Below are 20,053 nucleotides of genomic sequence, written 5' to 3' on the forward strand. Positions count from 1 at the left end.
CTCCTTTCGCCTTCGGCACGTTTTCATGCTTGCTGTTTGTGGTCTTTCTCTTCGTACATCCCGTTTTCATTTGTGCTGATTTAAGGAGAGATGGATCTGACCTTCCTGCAAAGGATAGGGTGAAGTGGAGAACACTGATTGGGCCAAGCCGGTAGTACAGCAGGAGCAGTGAACCTGACCTTCCTCTGCTGCATGCGGGCTCACACTGCCCTCTGCTGGCCAACGCTCCAAGCTGTTTTGTATTTTTAGATGCACTTTCATAAAGTATAAATTAATCAAACTCGGTGAGAAGAAAAACCTGCTTCAGTTCAATAACGGCTGTATGTGTAGAACATTTATCTGACAAAATTGTGAGTGATACCATCACCCGGTGCATTATTGTAACTTTAAAAAATGTATTGTAGATTATTCTGCACCAGAGTTGCATATATTATTTCTATTGGATGACAAATCATCAATTTTATTAAAATAGGTCACCAATATTTGGAACCAAAACACACTTTTTACAGCGCAATCAAACGAGAGGTCCTGGATCATTCTGGAGGCCATCAACAGTCACTGGACTAAGAATCCCGTAGAAATGGGAAATAGCACAAAGACAACATTTCAAATGTTGAAATCTCATTTACTCATTTAAAATGCAATGCCATGTTTCAAAGAAGTCGTGTTTTGCAGGGTCATGTTTACCGCTCCACTGCATCAACACCAAAATAACAATCAGCAAAAAAGCCCCATTCTCGTCTGATGTAGGGTTTCAGCTGCTCCAGACTTCAGGGTCTCCTTCGTCCCACAGAATGTGCTTTCATTGCCTTTCGGAAATAAACAAGGCCCGGAAAGACAATCGGTAGTTTATTCGGTGGCATGTTGCTCCTGAAACTGCAGGTACATCATCCAGCATTAAGAGTGCCCTCACTGATGTGCAGGCTGCCCATGCCTCGTGGCACTAATGCACCCCAAACCATCACAAATGCCCCTCACTACAGAATCTGTCTCTGACAAACATTATATAATTGCTAGTTTCATCTTTCAGAGCGATTTCCCCCCTTTTTTCTCCAGCTACGTTGTACATATTAAGTGTCTTTTTAATTTATTGTTATTTTGCGTCAATTGAGTAATTTATTGGTATTGTTACATGTCGATGATTTATGTACTAAGGACTTTCAACGGAAACAAGACCGCAAGGGCTTTTTTGAAATGCTCCTCTTAGACAGGATGTTTGACTGTACTTGGACTGCTCTAACATTCTATCTAATAATTATATTCATCATCAAGCTATTTAATGAAACATGATTTGATGACACACAGAAGCGGGGTTGGGAAATGTATCAGAAATGTTTCATTTAATTTTAGAGTTGATCCAGATAAATGGGTTTATTCGAGACTTTTTCCACTTTAGCTGAAGCCTGGTGCAGCCATTCTGAAGGGAAACACATCTTGATAGCAATGAGTTTAGAGTCGGATTTAAACCAAAAGTCTTAAAGAATATATTCCTCTGACAACTGTAAAGATACAGATTTGGCCAAAATGATGAAAGTCTTCTTTGGCTAGTGAACGAATTTGCAACAAAAGAAATCTTACTATAAGAAAGTCTAATTTACCAAGTGTCATTTAGGAAAACTTCAATTTCTGGTTGCTCATGACGTCCGATAATTTCTCTGCAGTAAGAAGACAAAGTGATGTTTATATTTATTACATTTAACACTCATGAATAAACAATGAACACCATCATTATTGATGGACAAATATTTCTAGGAAACAGGTTCCTGAAGACAAAACAATTTTAACCAACTGTCTCAAACTTTTTTTTCATTAAAATAATTTCTCAATTAATCTTACAAAAATCATCAGTTCATATCCTGAACATTTCCCCCCCTAGATATTTCAAAGTAAGAGCTTCTCACCAGGGTGGAAGGTTTCTCTATTTTTTTTTTACTGGAACAAAACATCATCTGAGACAAGTATGTAGGTAGACATTAGTGAGCAAATGATGAACTAAGAACTGATGAACTAAGCACTGTGGATTCTCATGTGACATTTCAAACTGGCATGTTGTGTAAAAGCTTTGTTACATGTTTTACAAATGTAAGGCTTCTCTCCAGTGTGGATTCTCACGTGATATTTCAAACTGGCATGTTGTGTAAAAGCTTTGTTACATGTTTTACAAATAAAAGGCTTCTCTCCAGTGTGGATTCTCATGTGACTTTTCAAATAGTCATTTCGTGCAAAAGCTTTGCTACATGTTTTACAAATGAAAGGCTTCTCTCCACTGTGGATTCTCATGTGACATTTCAAACTGATATGTTGCGTAAAAGCGTTGTTACATGTTTTACAAATGTAAGGCTTCTCTCCAGTGTGGATTCTCATGTGATATTTCAAACAGCCATTTTGTGTAAAAGCTTTGCCACATGTTTTACAAATGCAAGGCTTCTCCCCAGTGTGGATTCTCATGTGGGCTTTAAGGCGACTGTTATTTGTGTGACACTTGTTACATACTCTGCAAACATATGACTTCCTACTGGTGTTATCGTTTCCCTGGATTTGGAACTGTTGCTCAATCTCAGCATCTTGTCTGCTTGTTCCACCTCTTTCATCATGGCTGGCAGATACATGAGAGCTGTTAGAGATCAGCAGGTCAATGTCTGCTGCTCCAACCACAGAGATTATAACCGGCATGTTGACAGCAGACTCGGTCTCTGCCGCACCATCTTCAGCTTTCATGCACAGAGTCTGAACGTCACTCTGGTCATTTTCCTCATGAGTAGGATCCACCATGACGACATCAGTCTCCTGCTTCAGCACAAGCTGCTCTCCCTCCGGACTGGTGAGGAGTTCCTCTGGTTCCTCTTTCAGGTGAGGAAGCTCTGGGTCCTCTTGCTTCATACTGGACTTCACCTCCTGGTTCCAGAGCTGCTGGTCAACAGGAGCCTCCACCTCCTCCTCCTTACATGCATGAGGCTGTGGGCGATCTGGAGGGACAACAAACGGAGTATGACGCTACTGCGATGATAGAAACGTAGACGCATAAAGAAACTAGAAAAAGACAATCAGAGATTGCAGACCCTCGCCTCCAATAGACTATTCGATCTTGTGAGACAGTAAACAGGTCTTCCGGATCAGAGGGGCCAAACCTGCTCTAGCTTGCTGCTCCGGAACGGGGAAAGATACAACTACAACTGTAACATAAATGAAACTAGAATGAACTATGAGTGTGCACATCAAACTTGAAGTCTCTAGCTCCAAAACTGAGGTCAGGATGGACTCCTGAAACATGCAGATTTTAGAACGAAAATTAGCTCTCGGATCCGGATCTGGACGAAATTAGTCATGGTCATAGACCTTTAAGGAGTACTTATGTGTGATTTTTTTTTTCAGATCCATACCGCCATGCGTTTTGAAGAAATTCAGAAAAATGTCAAAAAGTGCCCTATCTCGCAATGTTAAAGAATCCTTTAAAAAATTCTAGAATCTGGATCCAGATCCGGATCAACGCCATTCTCGGGGAGGACCGAGCCACGGGCAGAACCTTGCTTGTGTAAAAATTTCAAGTCGATTGGGTTACTAGTGTTTGAGTTATGCGCTCGGACAGACAAACAAACAGACAGACAATTGCCCAATTGCAATACCCTCGCCCTCCCCTTCGGCGAGGGTAATGAGTTACCGCTTGATAAAGTATGGACTAAATGATCGTCAAAACCTCCGTTTCATTACTTAAAAATAACGTTTCGTGTACCTATCCTGCGTAACTTCAACTCGGGTTGCAGGCGGAGATCCAGCAGGCCGCGCCGACGATTTCTCTCTTCTTCGTTTCTGACGACAGTTTTCGCTAAATATCCAGAAATATCCTCATCAGCAGCTGTTAGTCTGTTTTTAGCAAAATCTCTCAAAGAGTCAAACGAAGACATTTTAGTTAACTGAACTAAATACCCGAGAAACAAATATAATGTCGACTCAATGGCTTCACTCACTCGGAACTGGCGCTACTAAAAATATTTGTTGACTTCCGGTTGTTGTCCCCCCAAAAGACCTCCGACTAGGAATTCGTCCGAACATTTTTTTTTTCGTTTCCGCTGTCGCTGATTGTATGGATTCAAAAATGTTCTGTTTCAAATCAACAGAAAGCGGTAATAAACTTCCACTTATTCCACCAGCAACTGAAAAAATCAGAAAACACACAAAGACGATAAAAACAGAAGAAAATAAAATAAAAGACACATTTAACCACAGAAAACTCAACCGGAGGGAATAAACATGATATTTATACACCACATACTGGGGAGGGTGACTGAGGGGGGGCTGGAGCCTATCCCAGCTGACCCTGACTGGGAGGCAGGGTACACCCTGAACGAGCCGACAACTGATTGCAGGGCAAAACCTCAATAATTTGTTTTAACTTAAATATATTCCGACCATTTGCATTAAAATTAAGTTCTGTGACTTTATAACAAAAAATAAATGAATAGTTTATATAAACTATAATTTGAGAGTCTTCTTGTTCGGCTGATTGACAAATGGTTTCCGGAGCTTTTTGAGTTTAACAGCATGAAATCAAAAATATTCAGCTTTTTCTAACAGACATGGAAAAAAGTTCTTTTTTTGACATAAACAAACTCACAGTTAAAAACATCATCTCTTTGGCAGAGGAAACAAAAGTACGTATACAGTAATGTTGTATAAATATGTGAAACTAAAAGTATAATCAAAATGGGATTGGCATTTAAAATAGTCAATGCAGCTCTGCCCTCAGTCCCCTCAATCCCTGCATACCTGAATAAACACCTTCAAAGATTTAGTGACACCCACAGCCACAACACTAGAGGGAGCTCAAACAACAACCTGATTACATCCTCCTATAAGACTAACTTAGGGTGGAACTGTTTGACTCCTGCCCTCACAACACGCACCTCTTTGGCCTCGTTCAAAACAGCCCAGAAAATTCACCTTTCAGGGGGGCAGAAACGGAGATAGTCATCACGACTCTCTGCGGAATCCATCCACCAAGTAACTTGTAATTGTAGCCATTTTGTTTCTTGTTAATGCTGTAAACATCCTGTTACTGTTTAAACCTGTTTGTTGTTGTACTGTATTAAAAAAACAGACTGAAATAATAATAATAATGTATAATTTCTCAGTCCTTGTTAGCCGTTTGAGAGGTTTTGTGCTCGTACGCTACATTTGCTCACATCCTGTGCATCTCCTGGGGGCTAAGCCCCCCCTGTCCTGAAAACCTAGTGACGCCCCTGGATTAAGCCCTCCTCGGCTTTACTTCAGCAAGATTCAGCTCCTCACGATGTTCCTTTTATACCCAGCCATGTCACTAACTTGCAGCCAGGTAACTCCAATGATTCTAAGACCTTTTCTTTCAGCATTTCACAGCTTGTACAGTCTTTTGTTTCTACTGTCATTTGTATACATTTGTTTGAGTGCGTTGCTGCCATGAAATTCAAAAAAGGGCGCTTAATTCTTGATTTGCAAGAAACAAGACACTTGTACACTTTAAATTAAATATCAATCAAATATGAGATTTCACTGTTTTTGAATAGAACAGATATGAGATATGTGCATTCTTCACAGCATTTCATCTTTTTCTTTTTAAAATATATGAATTAAATTAATATATATTCTATAGGAACAACATCTGTATGGAAAATACATAATATAATACTACAGTACATTTTACAAACGTCAAGAAATATATTAAGCAGTATTCAATATAAACTATACAAAGGAAATATTTAAGAACAGTCAAAATTAGATCAGACATTAAACAAGGAGTGTGCAAAATTAGAGTCCCACGAGAGTCCCATTAGAGGACCTTCAGATACTGGCAGAGAAAAAGTCTGTTAATTCTGCTCTAGATAAAATAGAAAAGTGGATGTATTGAGTAAAGGCCAGCATTGAGCGCCGTGTGCCTCTGTCAAAAGGAGAGAGAGCAAAAAATATATATACAAAAACAACACCAAAGGTCAGCAGGAGGCGCTTTGGCCTCCAGTCAGTAATGGCTGAGCTCCTCAGGAGGAGGCGGGAGGTTGTAGCTGTCCTCCCCTCCGATGTAGACATTGATGCCGCTGCTTTGGCTCCCCCACTCGTAGCTGTCAGCAGCCAGACTGCAAAAAAAAAAAAAAAACACGCACACAAGCATCCATTTAGCTACGATGTCTGATCGCTGCATGTGTCGCGACATCATGGCGTTTTTTCACCTGGCTTGGATGTTGTGCGGCATGACGCTCCACGCCAGGTCATCGTCGCTGTCATAGCGCCGCGGGTTGTCAAAGAAATAAGACCTGGTGGAGAAGACGTGGCCGGGAAGCCCAGAACAACTCTAGGATCGGCAAAGGAGAAAATAAGCGCGAGACGTATTGGTGAACTAAAACGGTTATAACATAGTCGTATGTAAAACAAATCAGTAACAACACCCTGAAAATTCAAGAGGTTTAAAAATTACAGAACTGTACGCTACTAACAAGAACAAACATTAGTTCTTCCTCCTGTAAATCACACAACCCGGGAGGACTTCCTGGAGGTCACCGCTCGCTCACCCTGTCCTGGTTGGGCTGCCGGACTCTGAAGAAGAAAACCACGAGGGAAGTGGGGAGCAGCTCCCACACAAACAAGATCACTCCGAAGATGACGTAACCAGCATCGCCCAGGGTTAACTGTAGATCTGCCTGGAAAGCAAACAAGATCAACATTTCATTCGCCGTGTCAAACCGCCAGAGACCAAGAAAAACGTATTTACGTGTTTCCACCAGGACGGAAAACGCGTCTCAAAATCAATTTTCACAATTCGTATGAAATCGCTTCTGAGGAAACATGAAGGAAGATATTTTCTTTTTTCTTTTAATGAAAATATTCCACAGTTTATTGGTATTAGAATTCTTCTCCTTACAGCTGCACTGTCCATATGAAGCTACAACCAGGAGCTGGAAAGTGTAACTCACCACGATAATTCACCATTTCCCGGCCGGCGCAAACTTAAAACCTCATTTTTGCACTTTCGCTATGACGCAAACAAGAAATATATTGCGCTACTTTATATTTGTACGGAGCAAGGCTAGCTGTTTCCAGTTGAAGCTAAGCTAATCAGATGCTAGCTGTGGCTTCCTATTTGCTCTACCATATTGGAGTGTGGTATCAATCTTCTCGGCTTGCTCTCAAAAAAAAAATATATATATATATCTGATTGATTTAATGATCCTTTAAATCATTTTGAGGTGCAGTTTTCACCTGGTCTGAAACGTTGTACCAGTCATAGTCAAAGGAGTTGATGGTCTTGTTTGAGAGCCCGAGGACCACCAGGTTGTAGCAGGCCCTGGACGAGTAGAGGAGGATGATGGTGGCCCCTATAACCGTCACCTGGCACACGGACGTCCCCTGCACGGAGGACAGAGAGCAGACGTTCGCATGCCAGGCAAATTCTGAAGATCGGTGCAAATAAGGCAAGATGAGAAGTCATTTTGTTGTCACAGTTGATGAAGGGCGCACGTTGCTCACCTTGGATTCGAGGTAAATGTTAGCCAGTGACATCTTAGCGATCTTGTAGAGACACAGGGAGAGCGAGACGGCGCACAGGACAAACAGCGAGTCGTTGATGGCGACCCTCACCAGCACAATGGTGTGCGTTTCTGCGGGGGACGTCCTCACCAGCAGGGCGCACACTAAATTCACGACTAGAAACACCAGGCTGATGAAGAGGAAGAGGAGGTACAGCGGCAGCCTGCGGGCCACGCAGAGAGAGAGAGAGAGAGATCGCCATTCATGCATTAGACTTACCGACGCACGATGTTTCGTGACCAGAAACCGAACGCTTGAAATACGAAACGTTCATCTTACTTGTATTTCAGAAGCTCTGGTGCATATTTGGACTTTGCCTTGAAGACGACCTGTGAGAAGAAGCAAATCTGCATCATTCAAACGTGTCACGCCATTTTCACTTCTGTATTCTTGCTAAAATGTGATTTATAAAACAGGAAGCCCCCCCCCCCCCCCCCCGACCACTCTGTTAAAAACAGGAGAGTTTAGTAGCTCCTCAGCAACACGACACAAACGCCTCTCTGTCAACGGTGACTCAGGGGGATTATGCTCAAATAATCTTCAGGCAGCGACCAGAGAAGGTTTTACTGCATGTTCGGTTTCATACGACGGATGGAGCAACGATAACGTATGAAAATGTCTTCAATGGTTCCATTCGCTTGTTGGGATAATCTTTGCACTCTTATTTCTAAATGATCCAAAAAAAAAATTATTATTATGTTATTATTAGCTGATCTGTTATAAAGGTCGAGAAATAAAAAAGCCTCTGTGGCTTAGCCCAGGGGTGGGCGAACTCTTTGACTCGCGGGCCACAATGGGTTCTAAAATTTGACAGAGGGGCCGGGTGAGGAACAGATGGATGGAGTGTTTGTGTGAGCTAATATAAATGACATGTAAAAGACATTACATGAAAGGATTCGGCCTTTTACAGGAAGCAAAGCATGAAAATGCAAGATTCATTGTACAAATTACAGGGAAAAGGTCAAATGAATGAGGTTTAATTATAATATAATGTTATTTAATTATATAATTTGGACAATTTCGGCGGGCCAGATTAAAAAGCCAACCGGGCCGCATATGGCCCACGGGCCGTAGTTTGCCCATGCCTGGCTGAGTCCGTAAGAGCTCATTTTTAATTCCCTCGTCCCTCGATGTCATAATGAATCATCTTAACAGAAAGTACTGCATCTCCCGGTTTGGACCTTTGAAATCCAGAATCTAACTACCAGATAATCCTGCTCTAAATAATTTAAAATAAAGAGTCTTCTCTTCTGCATGTCCGTCCATCCCCGCCTGCACCCACCTGCGCAAAGTAAAGGTTCATGAGGCTGAGCGTGAAGAACTGCAGGCAGACCGGGCAGCAGTAGAGCAGCCAGAAGGGGAAGGGGCCCAGCGTGTTGGCCGTCACAAAGTTCTGGAAGTAGAAGGAGAAGAGCACGGTGCGGAGGGCCGACCACAGCAGGCACAGCGACAGGAAGGCCGTCTGGTAGCTGAAGCGCTTGTGTCGGTACCGCAGCACCAGCCACAGCTGCACGTAGACGAAGATGAAGAGGAGGGAGTAGAAGGCTGTGTAGACCCCCGTCAGGCCCAGCGTGACGTAGGGGGGCACGGCCGGGCTCAGGGTGGGCAGCGGCGCGGAGGCCTCCATGGCCGAGGGAGGAGGGAGGAGAGAGAGGAAGAGGAGCCGGTGTCCTTCAGAGGAGAGCCGAGAGCCGCGGCGGAGTCGCAGAGTCCGCGTTCACGGAGTCGGGAAGGGGAAACGCGCAGCGCGGCCAACTTCCTGCTGCGGAGGCAGAGCCGGCCAGAGGCGCATGACCGGGGATGCTGCGCGCACTCAGCCGCCGCGCGCCGGGACCTCAGCGCGGGGACCAGAGCCTCACGCGCCGCCCCCTCCTCCTCCTCCTCCTGACGTGACGTCACGCTCCGCATCAGCTGACGCACGCGCCCGTACCTTTAACCCTGTGATGGGGCTTCCCACCGCGGCCCCGGTCCCAGGAGAGCAGCGGGACTAATAATTATCAGCCGTTTGCTGATGAGGCTTTTTGTTTTTCACCAAACAACATTAAATTCTACTTTCACTAATAAGTCATTCCTGCTTTTCTAATGTTTGCTGGCAGTGGCAGACAGCCATTTTATTTCAGACATTATTATACATCTGCCTGTTTCATTTAAACATTCCACTGGTTTCACGTTCATCCACTTGAGTAAAGATGTGTCTTCAAAAGAAAAATTCAACAAGTAGGTCGAAACAGGAATCCAGCTTTTCCGGTCGAGGGCCACATTCTTTCTGTCTTTGTACAGAGCTGTGATTGTCTTGTAAATGTTGTTTTAAAACACAGGGAATAAAAAATAAAATGCGTTTTTACAAATTTAAAAGAAGCCGTAATAGTGAGACCCCAGAATGATAAAGGCAGCCACAATTTGTAGTCTGGCCTGAGTGACTTTATGATTCTGCATGATCCAAGAAGACACGCAGAATTCTGTTCTGGCTGGTAGTAGCTTTAGTTTTTGTTTCACAGGACGGGGCATGTGAAAATGTGGGAAGGCCAATGATGGAGATCACTGGACTCACCTTTGGCTGCTGTGATACATTCATCTTTTTGTGCTCCACCCAAACGCCATGACAGACAGGGTGCCTTTAGCTACAGCCCTGCTACTCATCACTTTGAATGGTCTTAACCAAACAATATGTGTCTATAATAATTACTGATTGATGTAACTGACTTTAATAATATATATATATATATATTTGAAGAGATGTTTTGATTATTTTGCTTACATATTGATTAAAAGACTGGTTGTGACAGTCAGTGCTCGAGTTGTTCACGTCTTTAAATAATGCAAGATTGCTTGGATACAAAACACCAATTGAGAAAAAAAATAGCATTTAATTATTTTTTTTGTTTCCAGGGTGGTGCCCAAAATCTTAATTTTAATAACATCGGTAGGTTATTTAGTGAGTAGTTATTAATTATAATATACATTTATTATTTTTGTCCCCTACATTAGCCAACCTCACAAACGGCTAACAAGGACTGAGAAATTATACACTATTATTATTATTTCAGTCTGTTCTTTTAATACAGTACAACAACAAACAGGTTTAAACAGTAACAGGATGTTTACAGCATTAACAAGAAAAAAATAGCTACAATTACAAGTTACTTGGTGGATGGATTCCGCAGAGAGTCGTGATGACTATCTCCGTTTCTGCCCCCCTGAAAGGTGAATTTTCTGGGCTGTTTTGAATGAGGCCAAAGAGGTGCATGTTGTGAGGGCAGGAGTCAAACAGTTCCACCCTTGGGGGGCAGTATTGTAAAAAGATGATTTACCCATGTTAGTCCTATAGGAGGGTGTAATCAGGTTGTGGTTTGAGCTCCCTCTAGTGTTGTGGCTGTGGGTGTCACTAAATCTTTGAAGGTGTTTATTCAGGTATGCAGGGATTGAGGGGACTGAGGGCAGAGCTGCATTGACTATTTTAAATGCCAATCCCATTTTGATTATACTTTTAGTTTCACATATTTATACAACATTACTGTATACGTACTTTTGTTTCCTCTGCCAAAGAGATGATGTTTTTAACTGTGAGTTTGTTTATGTCAAAAAAAGAACTTTTTTCCATGTCTGTTAGAAAAAGCTGAATATTTTTGATTTCATGCTGTTAAACTCAAAAAGCTCCGGAAACCATTTGTCAATCAGCCGAACAAGAAGACTCTCAAATTATAGTTTATATAAACTATTCATTTATTTTTTGTTATAAAGTCACAGAACTTAATTTTAATGCAAATGGTCGGAATATATTTAAGTTAAAACAAATTATTGAGGTTTTGCCCTGCAATCAGTTGTCGGCTCGTTCAGGGTGTACCCTGCCTCCCAGTCAGGGTCAGCTGGGATAGGCTCCAGCCCCCCCTCAGTCACCCTCCCCAGTATGTGGTGTATAAATATCATGTTTATTCCCTCCGGTTGAGTTTTCTGTGGTGAAATGTGTCCTTTATTTTCTTTTCTTCTGTTATTATCGTCTTTGTGTGTTTTCTGATTTTTTCAGTTGCTGGTGGAATAAGTGGAAGTTTATTACCGCTTTCTGTTGATTTGAAACAGAACATTTTTGAATCCATACAATCAGCGACAGCGGAAACGAAGAGAAAACAAATGTTCGGACGAATTCCGAGTCGGAGGTTTTTTGGGGGGACAACAACCGGAAGTCAACAAATATTTTTAGTAGCGCCAGTTCCGAGTGAGTGAAGCCATTGAGTCGACATTATATTTGTTTCTCGGTAATTTAGTTCAGTTAACTAAAATGTCTTCGTTTGACTCTTTGAGAGATTTTGCTAAAAATAGACTAACAGCTGCTGATGAGGATATTTCTGGATATTTAGCGAAAACTGTCGTCAGAAACGAGGAAGAGAGAAATCGTCAGCGCGGCCTGCTGGATCTCCGCCTGCAACCCGAGTTGAAGTTACGCAGGATAGGTACACGAAACGTTATTTTTAAGTAATGAAACGGAGGTTTTGACGATCATTTAGTCCATACTCTATCAAGCTGTAACTAGTTTCTTTATGTGTCTACGTTTGTGTCATCGCAGTAGCGTCATACTCCGTTTGTTGTCCCTCCAGATCGCCCACAGCCTCATGCATGTAAGGAGGAGGAGGTGGAGGCTCCTGTTGACCAGCAGCTCTGGAACCAGGAGGTGAAGTCCAGTATGAAGCAAGAGGACCCAGAGCTTCCTCACCTGAAAGAGGAACCAGAGGAACTCCTCACCAGTCCGGAGGGAGAGCAGCTTGTGCTGAAGCAGGAGACTGATGTCGTCATGGTGGATCCTACTCATGAGGAAAATGACCAGAGTGACGTTCAGACTCTGTGCATGAAAGCTGAAGATGGTGCAGCAGAGACCGAGTCTGCTGTCAACATGCCGGTTATAATCTCTGTGGTTGGAGCAGCAGACATTGACCTGCTGATCTCTAACGGCTCTCATGTATCTGCCAGCCATGATGAAAGAGGTGGAACAAGCAGACAAGATGCTGAGATTGAGCAACAGTTCCAAATCCAGGGAAACGATAACACCAGTGGGAAGTCGTATGTTTGCAGAGTATGTAACAAGTGTCACACAAATAACAGTCGCCTTAAAGTCCACGTGAGAATCCACACTGGAGAGAAGCCTTTCATTTGTAAAACATGTAGCAAAGCTTTTACACAAAATGGCTGTTTGAAAAGTCACATGAGAATCCACACTGGAGAGAAGCCTTTCTTTTGTAAACCATGTAACAAAGCTTTTGCACACCATCGGTCACTGACAGTTCACATGAGAATCCACACTGGAGAGAAGCCTTACATTTGTAAAACTTGTGGCAAAGCTTTTACACAAAATGAAAATTTGAAAATTCACACGAGAATCCACACTGGAGAGAGGCCTTTCATTTGTAAAACATGTGGCAAAGCTTTTACACAAAATGCATATCTGAAATGTCACATGAGAATCCACACTGGAGAGAAGCCTTTCATTTGTAAAACTTGTGGCAAAGCTTTTACACATAATGAATATTTGAAACGTCACATGAGAGCCCACAGGGCTTAGAAACCTTACAGTTGTAAAACTTCCACCCTGTGGATGTATATATATATTGTTTCTGTTTATATTTCAATTAATCATTTGCTCACTAATGTCTACCTACATACTTGTCTCAGATGATGTTTTGTTCCAGTAAAAAAATAGAGAAACCTTCCACCCTGGTGAGAAGCTCTTACTTTGAAATATCTAGGGGGGAAAATGTTCAGGATATGAACTGATGATTTTTGTAAGATTAATTGAGAAATTATTTTAATGAAAAAAAAGTTTGAGACAGAGTTGGTTAAAATTGTTTTGTCTTCAGGAACCTGTTTCCTAGAAATATTTGTCAATCAATAATGATGGTGTTCGTTGTTTATGCATGAGTGTTAAATGTAATAAATATATTAAACATCACATCAGATTTAAGTGAGTAATGACAGGTTATATGTTTATTTATTTAAACTCATATTCTGACGGCATTAATTGAATATGTTGGCATTTCTTGCACACTGAACAAAAAAACCAATATATATATTTTTATAAAACAACCCCAAATTATTTAGGGGGTTTAAAACACGTGTCCACACTCATAAACTCCACACATATATTAACTACATCATATTACAAAAGAAACACTAAAAACATGTGTTTCTAATCCTATTCTGAAACAAATGGTTGGGCCTTTTGATAATTTTATTTGGAATGCTTTGCCATTTTTGCTGCTTTTATTCTGAAAATCCAGACGGAAGTTGTATTCATTTCCGAACCAAGGCGGAACCGGGAAGGCGGGTCTTGCGATCATCGTCATCACACGCGAAGGCGGAAGTGAATGAGTTGTTTGTTGTGATATCTGTGTCGAAATATTTTCTTTTTAGAACCCAGACGTTAAATCAATAAATTATTATATTATCAATAAATGCAATTTAAAGACTGTATTTTACCATTTCCTCGGCAAAAAGAGGCTTTAACTCAGCGACTACTGAGAACGGAGCCTCGGGAGAGCAATGTCGGCCGAAGCGGACAGCAGTGAAGCCATTAGAAGCTACCACAAGCAGGCGTTTCAGTACATATCGAACGCGCTGAGGATCGACGAAGACGATTCAGGTTTGTTTGTTTGTTTGTTTTGTTTTGTTGAGTTCGCGTCTGACAACCCGCCTCCTCCATGTTGACAGGAGAAAAGGAGCAAGCGGTGCAGTGGTACAAGAAGGGGGTCGCCGAGCTGGAGCGAGGCATCGCAGCTCAGCTGACGGGACAAGGTAGCGTGCGGGCTGACTATCGGGCTAACTAGCGGGCTAACTAGCGGGCTAACTATCGGGCTGACTATCGGGCTAACTATCGGGCTAACTGTCGGGCTAACTAGCGGGCTGACGATCGGGCTAACTAGCGGGCTGACTATCGGGCTGACTATCGGGCTGACTAGCGGGCTGACTATCGGGCTAACTATCGGGCTAACTAGCGGGCTAACTATCGGGCTGACTATCGGGCTGACTATCGGGCTAACTGTCGGGCTAACTAGCGGGCTGACTATCGGGCTGACTATCGGGCTGACTATCGGGCTAACTAGCGGGCTAACTAGCGGGCTGACTAGCGGGCTGACTAGCGGGCTGACTATCGGGCTGACTATCGGGCTGACTATCGGGCTGACTAGCGGGCTAACTATCGGGCTGACTATCGGGCTGACTATCGGGCTGACTATCGGGCTAACTAGCGGGCTGACTAGCGGGCTGACTATCGGGCTAACTATCGGGCTGACTAGTGGGCTGACTATCGGGCTAACTATCGGGCTAACTATCGGGCTGACTAGCGGGCTGACTAGCGGGCTGACTATCGGGCTAACTAGAGGGCTGACTATCGGGCTGACTATCGGGCTGACTATCGGGCTAACTAGCGGGCTGACGATCGGGCTAACTAGCGGGCTGACTATCGGGCTAACTAGCGGGCTGACTATCGGGCTGACTAGCGGGCTGACTAGCGGGCTAACTATCGGGCTGACTATCGGGCTGACTAGCGGGCTGACTATCGGGCTGACTAGCGGGCTAACTAGCGGGCTGACTATCGGGCTAACTAGCGGGCTAACTAGCGGGCTGACTAGCGGGCTAACTATCGGGCTAACTATCGGGCTGACTATCGGGCTAACTATCGGGCTGACTATCGGGCTGACTATCGGGCTAACTAGCGGGCTGACGATCGGGCTAACTAGCGGGCTGACTATCGGGCTAACTAGCGGGCTAACTAGCAGGCTGACGATCGGGCTAACTAGCGGGCTGACTATCGGGCTAACTAGCGGGCTGACTATCGGGCTAACTAGCGGGCTGACTAGCGGGCTAACTAGCGGGCTGACTATCGGGCTAACTAGCGGGCTAACTAGCGGGCTGACTAGCGGGCTGACTATCGGGCTGACTAGCGGGCTGACTAGCGGGCTAACTAGCGGGCTAACTAGCAGGCTGACTATCTATGCGTGTGTGAGGCGGTCTGTTCAAGCAGCTGTGCTCGTGTTTCAGGAGCTCAGTATGAACGAGCAAAGAGGCTACAAGATAAAATGGAGGCCAATCTGACCATGGCAAAAGACAGGCTGGCTCATTTGGGTTAGTAGCTTCTTGTCTGGGTCACGCCCCGAGGGTTCGACGCCCATCTGAGGATCTGTGCTCTTCTTGTTTCACAGAGGGAACGCTGGCATCGAAAAAGAGAGGAGACCCTCAGAGCGGGGTGTCCGGCCATGTCAGGCCCCCCACGGCCTCCAGGCCCGCCGTCTCAAAGGTGAAGGTTCTTCATCGTGCATTTACCGTTACCCCTACAGCATGTTGGATGTTTTATTCATTTTTTACATAATACTTTGTCAGCTCTTAAGAACAACGGCCTGAATAGATAAGAGATTCATTCCATCCGTCCCTCATCTATGGCCAATTTTCCACTTTGTGTGTCACGGGATTTGCTGGAGCCGATCCCGCCTTGCTACGGGCTCGAGGCGGGGTACACCTTGGACGTGTCGCCAGCGTACCGACCGTTCACGCACACACTCACGGACAATTTGGAGTCATCGTTTCACTTAAATGTTATGTTTTTTGGAGGTGGGAAGAAGCCGGAGAACCCGGAGAGAACCCACACGGAGAACCCAGTACCTCTTTGCTGTGAGGCGACAGCGCTAACCACCGCCCCTGATAAGGGATTTAATCAAAAGAAAATACTACTTTTTAACAGCTACTGCAGTCTCGGAATTGTTTGTGTGATCTGTTTATATTGCAAACAGAAATGTTGTCAACAAACAGTGGTTGGATGTTTGTTTTTTTTTGATGTGTTTCATGTTTTCCTCCTGCAAAGGCGACTCCACGGGGGGGCAAAGTTCAAAACGGGAAGCCTGCAGCTCTGAGACCAGCCCCGAAGAGGGACTTAAAAAACCTTAAGAATGTGGACAGCAGACTCGCCAGCTTGATTCTGAATGAAATCGTTGACAGGTGTGTGAGAGCCGTGCAGCCAGGAATATGTCGAGTCATCGTTCCTGAGGTTAAAGTCCCTTCATGTGAACTTTGTAGTGGAACGTCTGTATCGTTCCAAGACGTTGCGGGACAGGAACTGGCCAAGCAGGCGCTCCAGGAGATTGTCATCCTCCCTGGCTTGAGACCAGAGGTGACCTTTTGTCTTTCATTAATTTATTTCTCCTTTTTCAGGTGAATATATTTGTTTTTTTTTACATTTTATCTTTCAGCTCTTTACTGGTTTGAGAGCTCCGGCGCGCGGTTTGCTTTTATTTGGGCCACCTGGAAACGGGAAAACTATGCTGGTAAGTAGAGTGATTCTTCCAAACACAGGAAGCCGGTTGGATTCAGGTCAACCTGAGTTGAGAAGCTGCGTGTCGAGTCTCCACCTTTACTCCATCTCTCCAGGCCAAAGCAGTCGCAGCCGAGTCAAAGGCAACGTTCTTCAACATCAGCGCTGCCAGTTTGACCTCAAAATATGTGAGCAGCCACTTTCGCGTTGCCTTTCCTGGACTAAAGTGAAGTTCGTCTAGATGTGGCGTTCTGAGCTTCACCTGTTCCTCATTCCCACAGGTGGGCGAGGGTGAGAAACTTGTACGGGCGCTGTTTGCAGTCGCCAGGGAGCTGCAGCCCTCCGTCATCTTCATAGGTTTGTGTTCCTTACGCTGCGGCCTCAACGTGCCCCCAAACGACAACGTTCACCCCCTCCCCCCCCACACCCCCCCCCATAGTTCCTCGTTAACGTTCTCCTTTACATCCAGATGAAGTCGACAGCTTGCTCTGTGAACGGAGAGAGGGAGAACACGACGCCTCTCGCCGATTAAAAACCGAGTTCCTCCTTGAGTTCGACGGGGTGAGAGCAGCGCCGTGGCCTCAGATCTGATCCCGAACCAGCTTCGGTGTTGGATTTGCCTGCTCTGTCCTTCAGGTGCAGTCAGGGCGGGGCAGCAGGGTGCTTGTGATGGGAGCAACCAACAGGCCCCAGGAGCTGGACGAAGCTGCGCTCAGGTACGAATGCAGCTGCACAATTATCTCTTCGTTTCCTGACCAGCTCACCGAAATTATTCTCGTGTGTGAATCGAACAGGCGCTTTGCAAAAAGAGTCTACGTGACGTTGCCGGATGAAGAGGTATTGTTTCTGTGCATCGCTCTGAGTGTTGTGCAACCATTTTTAACTCACAGCTGGACTCTGTCGCTCCTTTAGACAAGATGCACGTTGCTGAAAAACCTTTTGGGAAAACATGGGAATCCGCTGAGCAAAAATGAGCTGCGCAGTCTCGCAAAGTGAGTTTTTCCTTTTTTTAATTTTATTTTTTACTTTAGCATCGTCATTCTTTTGTTGACCTTCCTTAACTCCTGGATTTGCACCTCGATAGAGCGACTGCGGGGCATTCAGGAAGTGACCTCACTTCGCTAGCCAAAGACGCTGCGCTGGGACCGATCAGAGGTTCGTCTTCCTCACTTCCATCGCATGCTTTGTGAATGTTTTACCTGTTTTACTTTTATTTAGTATGGGGGGGGGGGGGCGGTCTTTCTTCCAGAGTTGGGACCAGAACAAATCCGAAGTGTGGCTGTTTGTGAGGTAGGTCTGTTCAAGCCCTGCCAGAGCGTCGTATGTTTGCTTACAGCTAATTTAGCTTCCGTAATCTAACAGTATTTAATTGTGTAGTTATACTTTTATGTCTGCTTTCACAGATGCGGAATATCAAGATGAAGGATTTTGAGGATTCCCTGAAGCGCATTAAGCCCAGTGTCAGCCCAGCGTCTCTGAATATGTACGCCAGATGGAACAAAGATTTTGGTGACACAACAGCCTTATAAAAGGATGAGAATGAAAAGATCCCCAGGTTTGTGTCTTTGGACACAGATCTCCTGAATTAAATGAACTTAAAAGCCTGGACCGGTCGTCAGGCTGAGAATCAGCGATGAGCACCATGACGTTTGGGGAAAATATGGCTGCAATTCATGTTCCGTGGGAAGGTTTTGAGACGTTTGAATTTCTTCACTGTATGTATGACAGTTCTAAAACACTGTCCTGCTACTTGAACTGTCACATGATCTTAAGAATGTCCCTCGAAACGGCAAGTGATCATCATCTCGCCTCTAGGTGGCAGAAGAGTTCAGTAAATTGTGACATAAATAACCGAAGGTGTTCGTCCCGAGTTTAGTTGGAATGGTTTTCACTGAGGAAAACAGTTATGACTTTTCTCTTCCTTGTTCATCAATAAACATGTTCAATAAAGTTTCTAAACATTGATTTAAAAGAAGTGACACTGGATGGTGCTGCTCTTCTGCTTTTCACATCTCTCACGTCTCCCTTCTGTGTGCAGCATAAACTAATATTTAGTGTGTTTGGGATTCAATCATTCACTTTATTGAAAAGAAGAAGGAAAAAATCACGATCAGCCATTATGAGAATCAACTGCAACAGATGACTGGAGTGGGTTTGCATTTTTAGGAGCCTTTAGTGCATGAATGCATTCAGAGAAAGTCCGTGATGACTGAAGCTGCATCATGCAGGCCCTGTAATCAAGCTTTCTACCAAGACTGGGTCAGGGGTCGCCAGCTGTGTGGGCGTGACTCCTAAAAACGCTTGTGATCATCCTTCACATCAGAGCACTCCAAACTCTTCAGGTTAAAGGTCTCCACAAAAGGCCCTTCCACTGGTCAGCTGCTCTCTCCTGTGGTTGCCGTGGCCCGACAGCGGCCTCCTCTCTTTCAGTAGCTTTTTACTGACCGCTAATGCAAATATTTTAATTACTGTGTGGAAGTATGGGGCAACACTTACAAGACTAACTTACAATCATTAAGTATATTACGAAAAAGAGTTGTTTGCATAGTGATAGTTAGGGGGGAGCGAGGGGGGGTTGCACCCCCCTTACTTCCAGAAAGGTCAAGGGGCCAATGTCAATTTATTTTTTGACAGAAGGATGTCCTCTTTCTTTCTCTATCATCCTCCATAGAAACAAATGTTCATCAAGTCATGTTGCACATACATGTCTGACATGCTAGTGGTCCAGGATCTCGTTTGGATCATCACCTGCGTAGGTAATTATCTTTCTCATAACCTGCTTTTACAGTGTAGAGAGAAAGAATCACCTCCATGCAATGTTGCTGTCAGAAGACAGAGCATCATTCCATGCTTCTATGATTGACAGCTTCCCTGTATCGGTTGCATGTCAGCAGGCAGCGCCTCCACAGTGGCCCGTTGAGGCTCATTGATCCTTCCACTCGGGAAAACAGAATAGGTGATCACTTGATACTCTGGTGGAGTCGCCCACCCTGTAGAGTAGAATAATAGTCGACACAGTCTGGGAGTGTTTCTTTAACTGATCCTATTATGAGAGCAGTATGTGAAAAGGAGAGCGTGAGTATTTCATATCATTACTGTTATTATTTGGGTTAGTGAATGTATTAATGACAAACCTTCAAACTTCATCTTTTGTTAATTGTCCTGCATCACATGATTAAATGTTAAAAGACCACAAAACAGTGCTTAAAAACT

General features: G+C 44.1%; 2 protein-coding genes across 3 annotated transcripts; one reads left to right on the forward strand and one right to left on the reverse strand.

Annotated features, from left to right (window-relative positions):
* Positions 1 to 5,591: 5,591 nt before the first annotated feature.
* gpr137ba (G protein-coupled receptor 137Ba) lies at positions 5,592 to 9,190 on the reverse strand. Its single transcript, XM_068741775.1, has 7 exons — positions 8,834 to 9,190; positions 7,831 to 7,880; positions 7,492 to 7,714; positions 7,225 to 7,371; positions 6,537 to 6,665; positions 6,198 to 6,319; positions 5,592 to 6,104 (listed from the first exon to the last, which is right to left on the reverse strand). Exons 1-7 carry the CDS (start codon positions 9,176 to 9,178, stop codon positions 5,990 to 5,992), a joined length of 1,131 nt encoding a protein of 376 aa, XP_068597876.1. The 5' UTR covers positions 9,179 to 9,190; the 3' UTR covers positions 5,592 to 5,989.
* A 4,711-nt stretch (positions 9,191 to 13,901) lies between these two features.
* spast (spastin) lies at positions 13,902 to 18,805 on the forward strand. 2 transcript variants are annotated; one of them, XM_068741773.1, is made up of 16 exons: positions 13,902 to 14,179; positions 14,248 to 14,331; positions 15,577 to 15,660; positions 15,738 to 15,832; positions 16,394 to 16,527; positions 16,606 to 16,699; positions 16,779 to 16,853; positions 16,957 to 17,028; positions 17,122 to 17,197; positions 17,310 to 17,401; positions 17,477 to 17,556; positions 17,635 to 17,677; positions 17,753 to 17,832; positions 17,925 to 17,995; positions 18,090 to 18,130; positions 18,244 to 18,805. In XM_068741773.1, the coding sequence occupies exons 1-16, from the start codon at positions 14,080 to 14,082 to the stop codon at positions 18,367 to 18,369; spliced, it is 1,347 nt and encodes a 448-aa protein (XP_068597874.1). In that variant the 5' UTR covers positions 13,902 to 14,079; the 3' UTR covers positions 18,370 to 18,805. The 2 variants fall into 2 exon arrangements, with proteins under 2 accessions (XP_068597874.1, XP_068597875.1); XM_068741774.1 differs by lacking the exon at positions 18,090 to 18,130.
* Positions 18,806 to 20,053: the final 1,248 nt, after the last annotated feature.

The sequence above is a fragment of the Brachionichthys hirsutus genome, chromosome 7 (genome assembly GCF_040956055.1).
Source record: "Brachionichthys hirsutus isolate HB-005 chromosome 7, CSIRO-AGI_Bhir_v1, whole genome shotgun sequence".
In the NCBI taxonomy this organism is placed as follows: domain Eukaryota; kingdom Metazoa; phylum Chordata; class Actinopteri; order Lophiiformes; family Brachionichthyidae; genus Brachionichthys; species Brachionichthys hirsutus.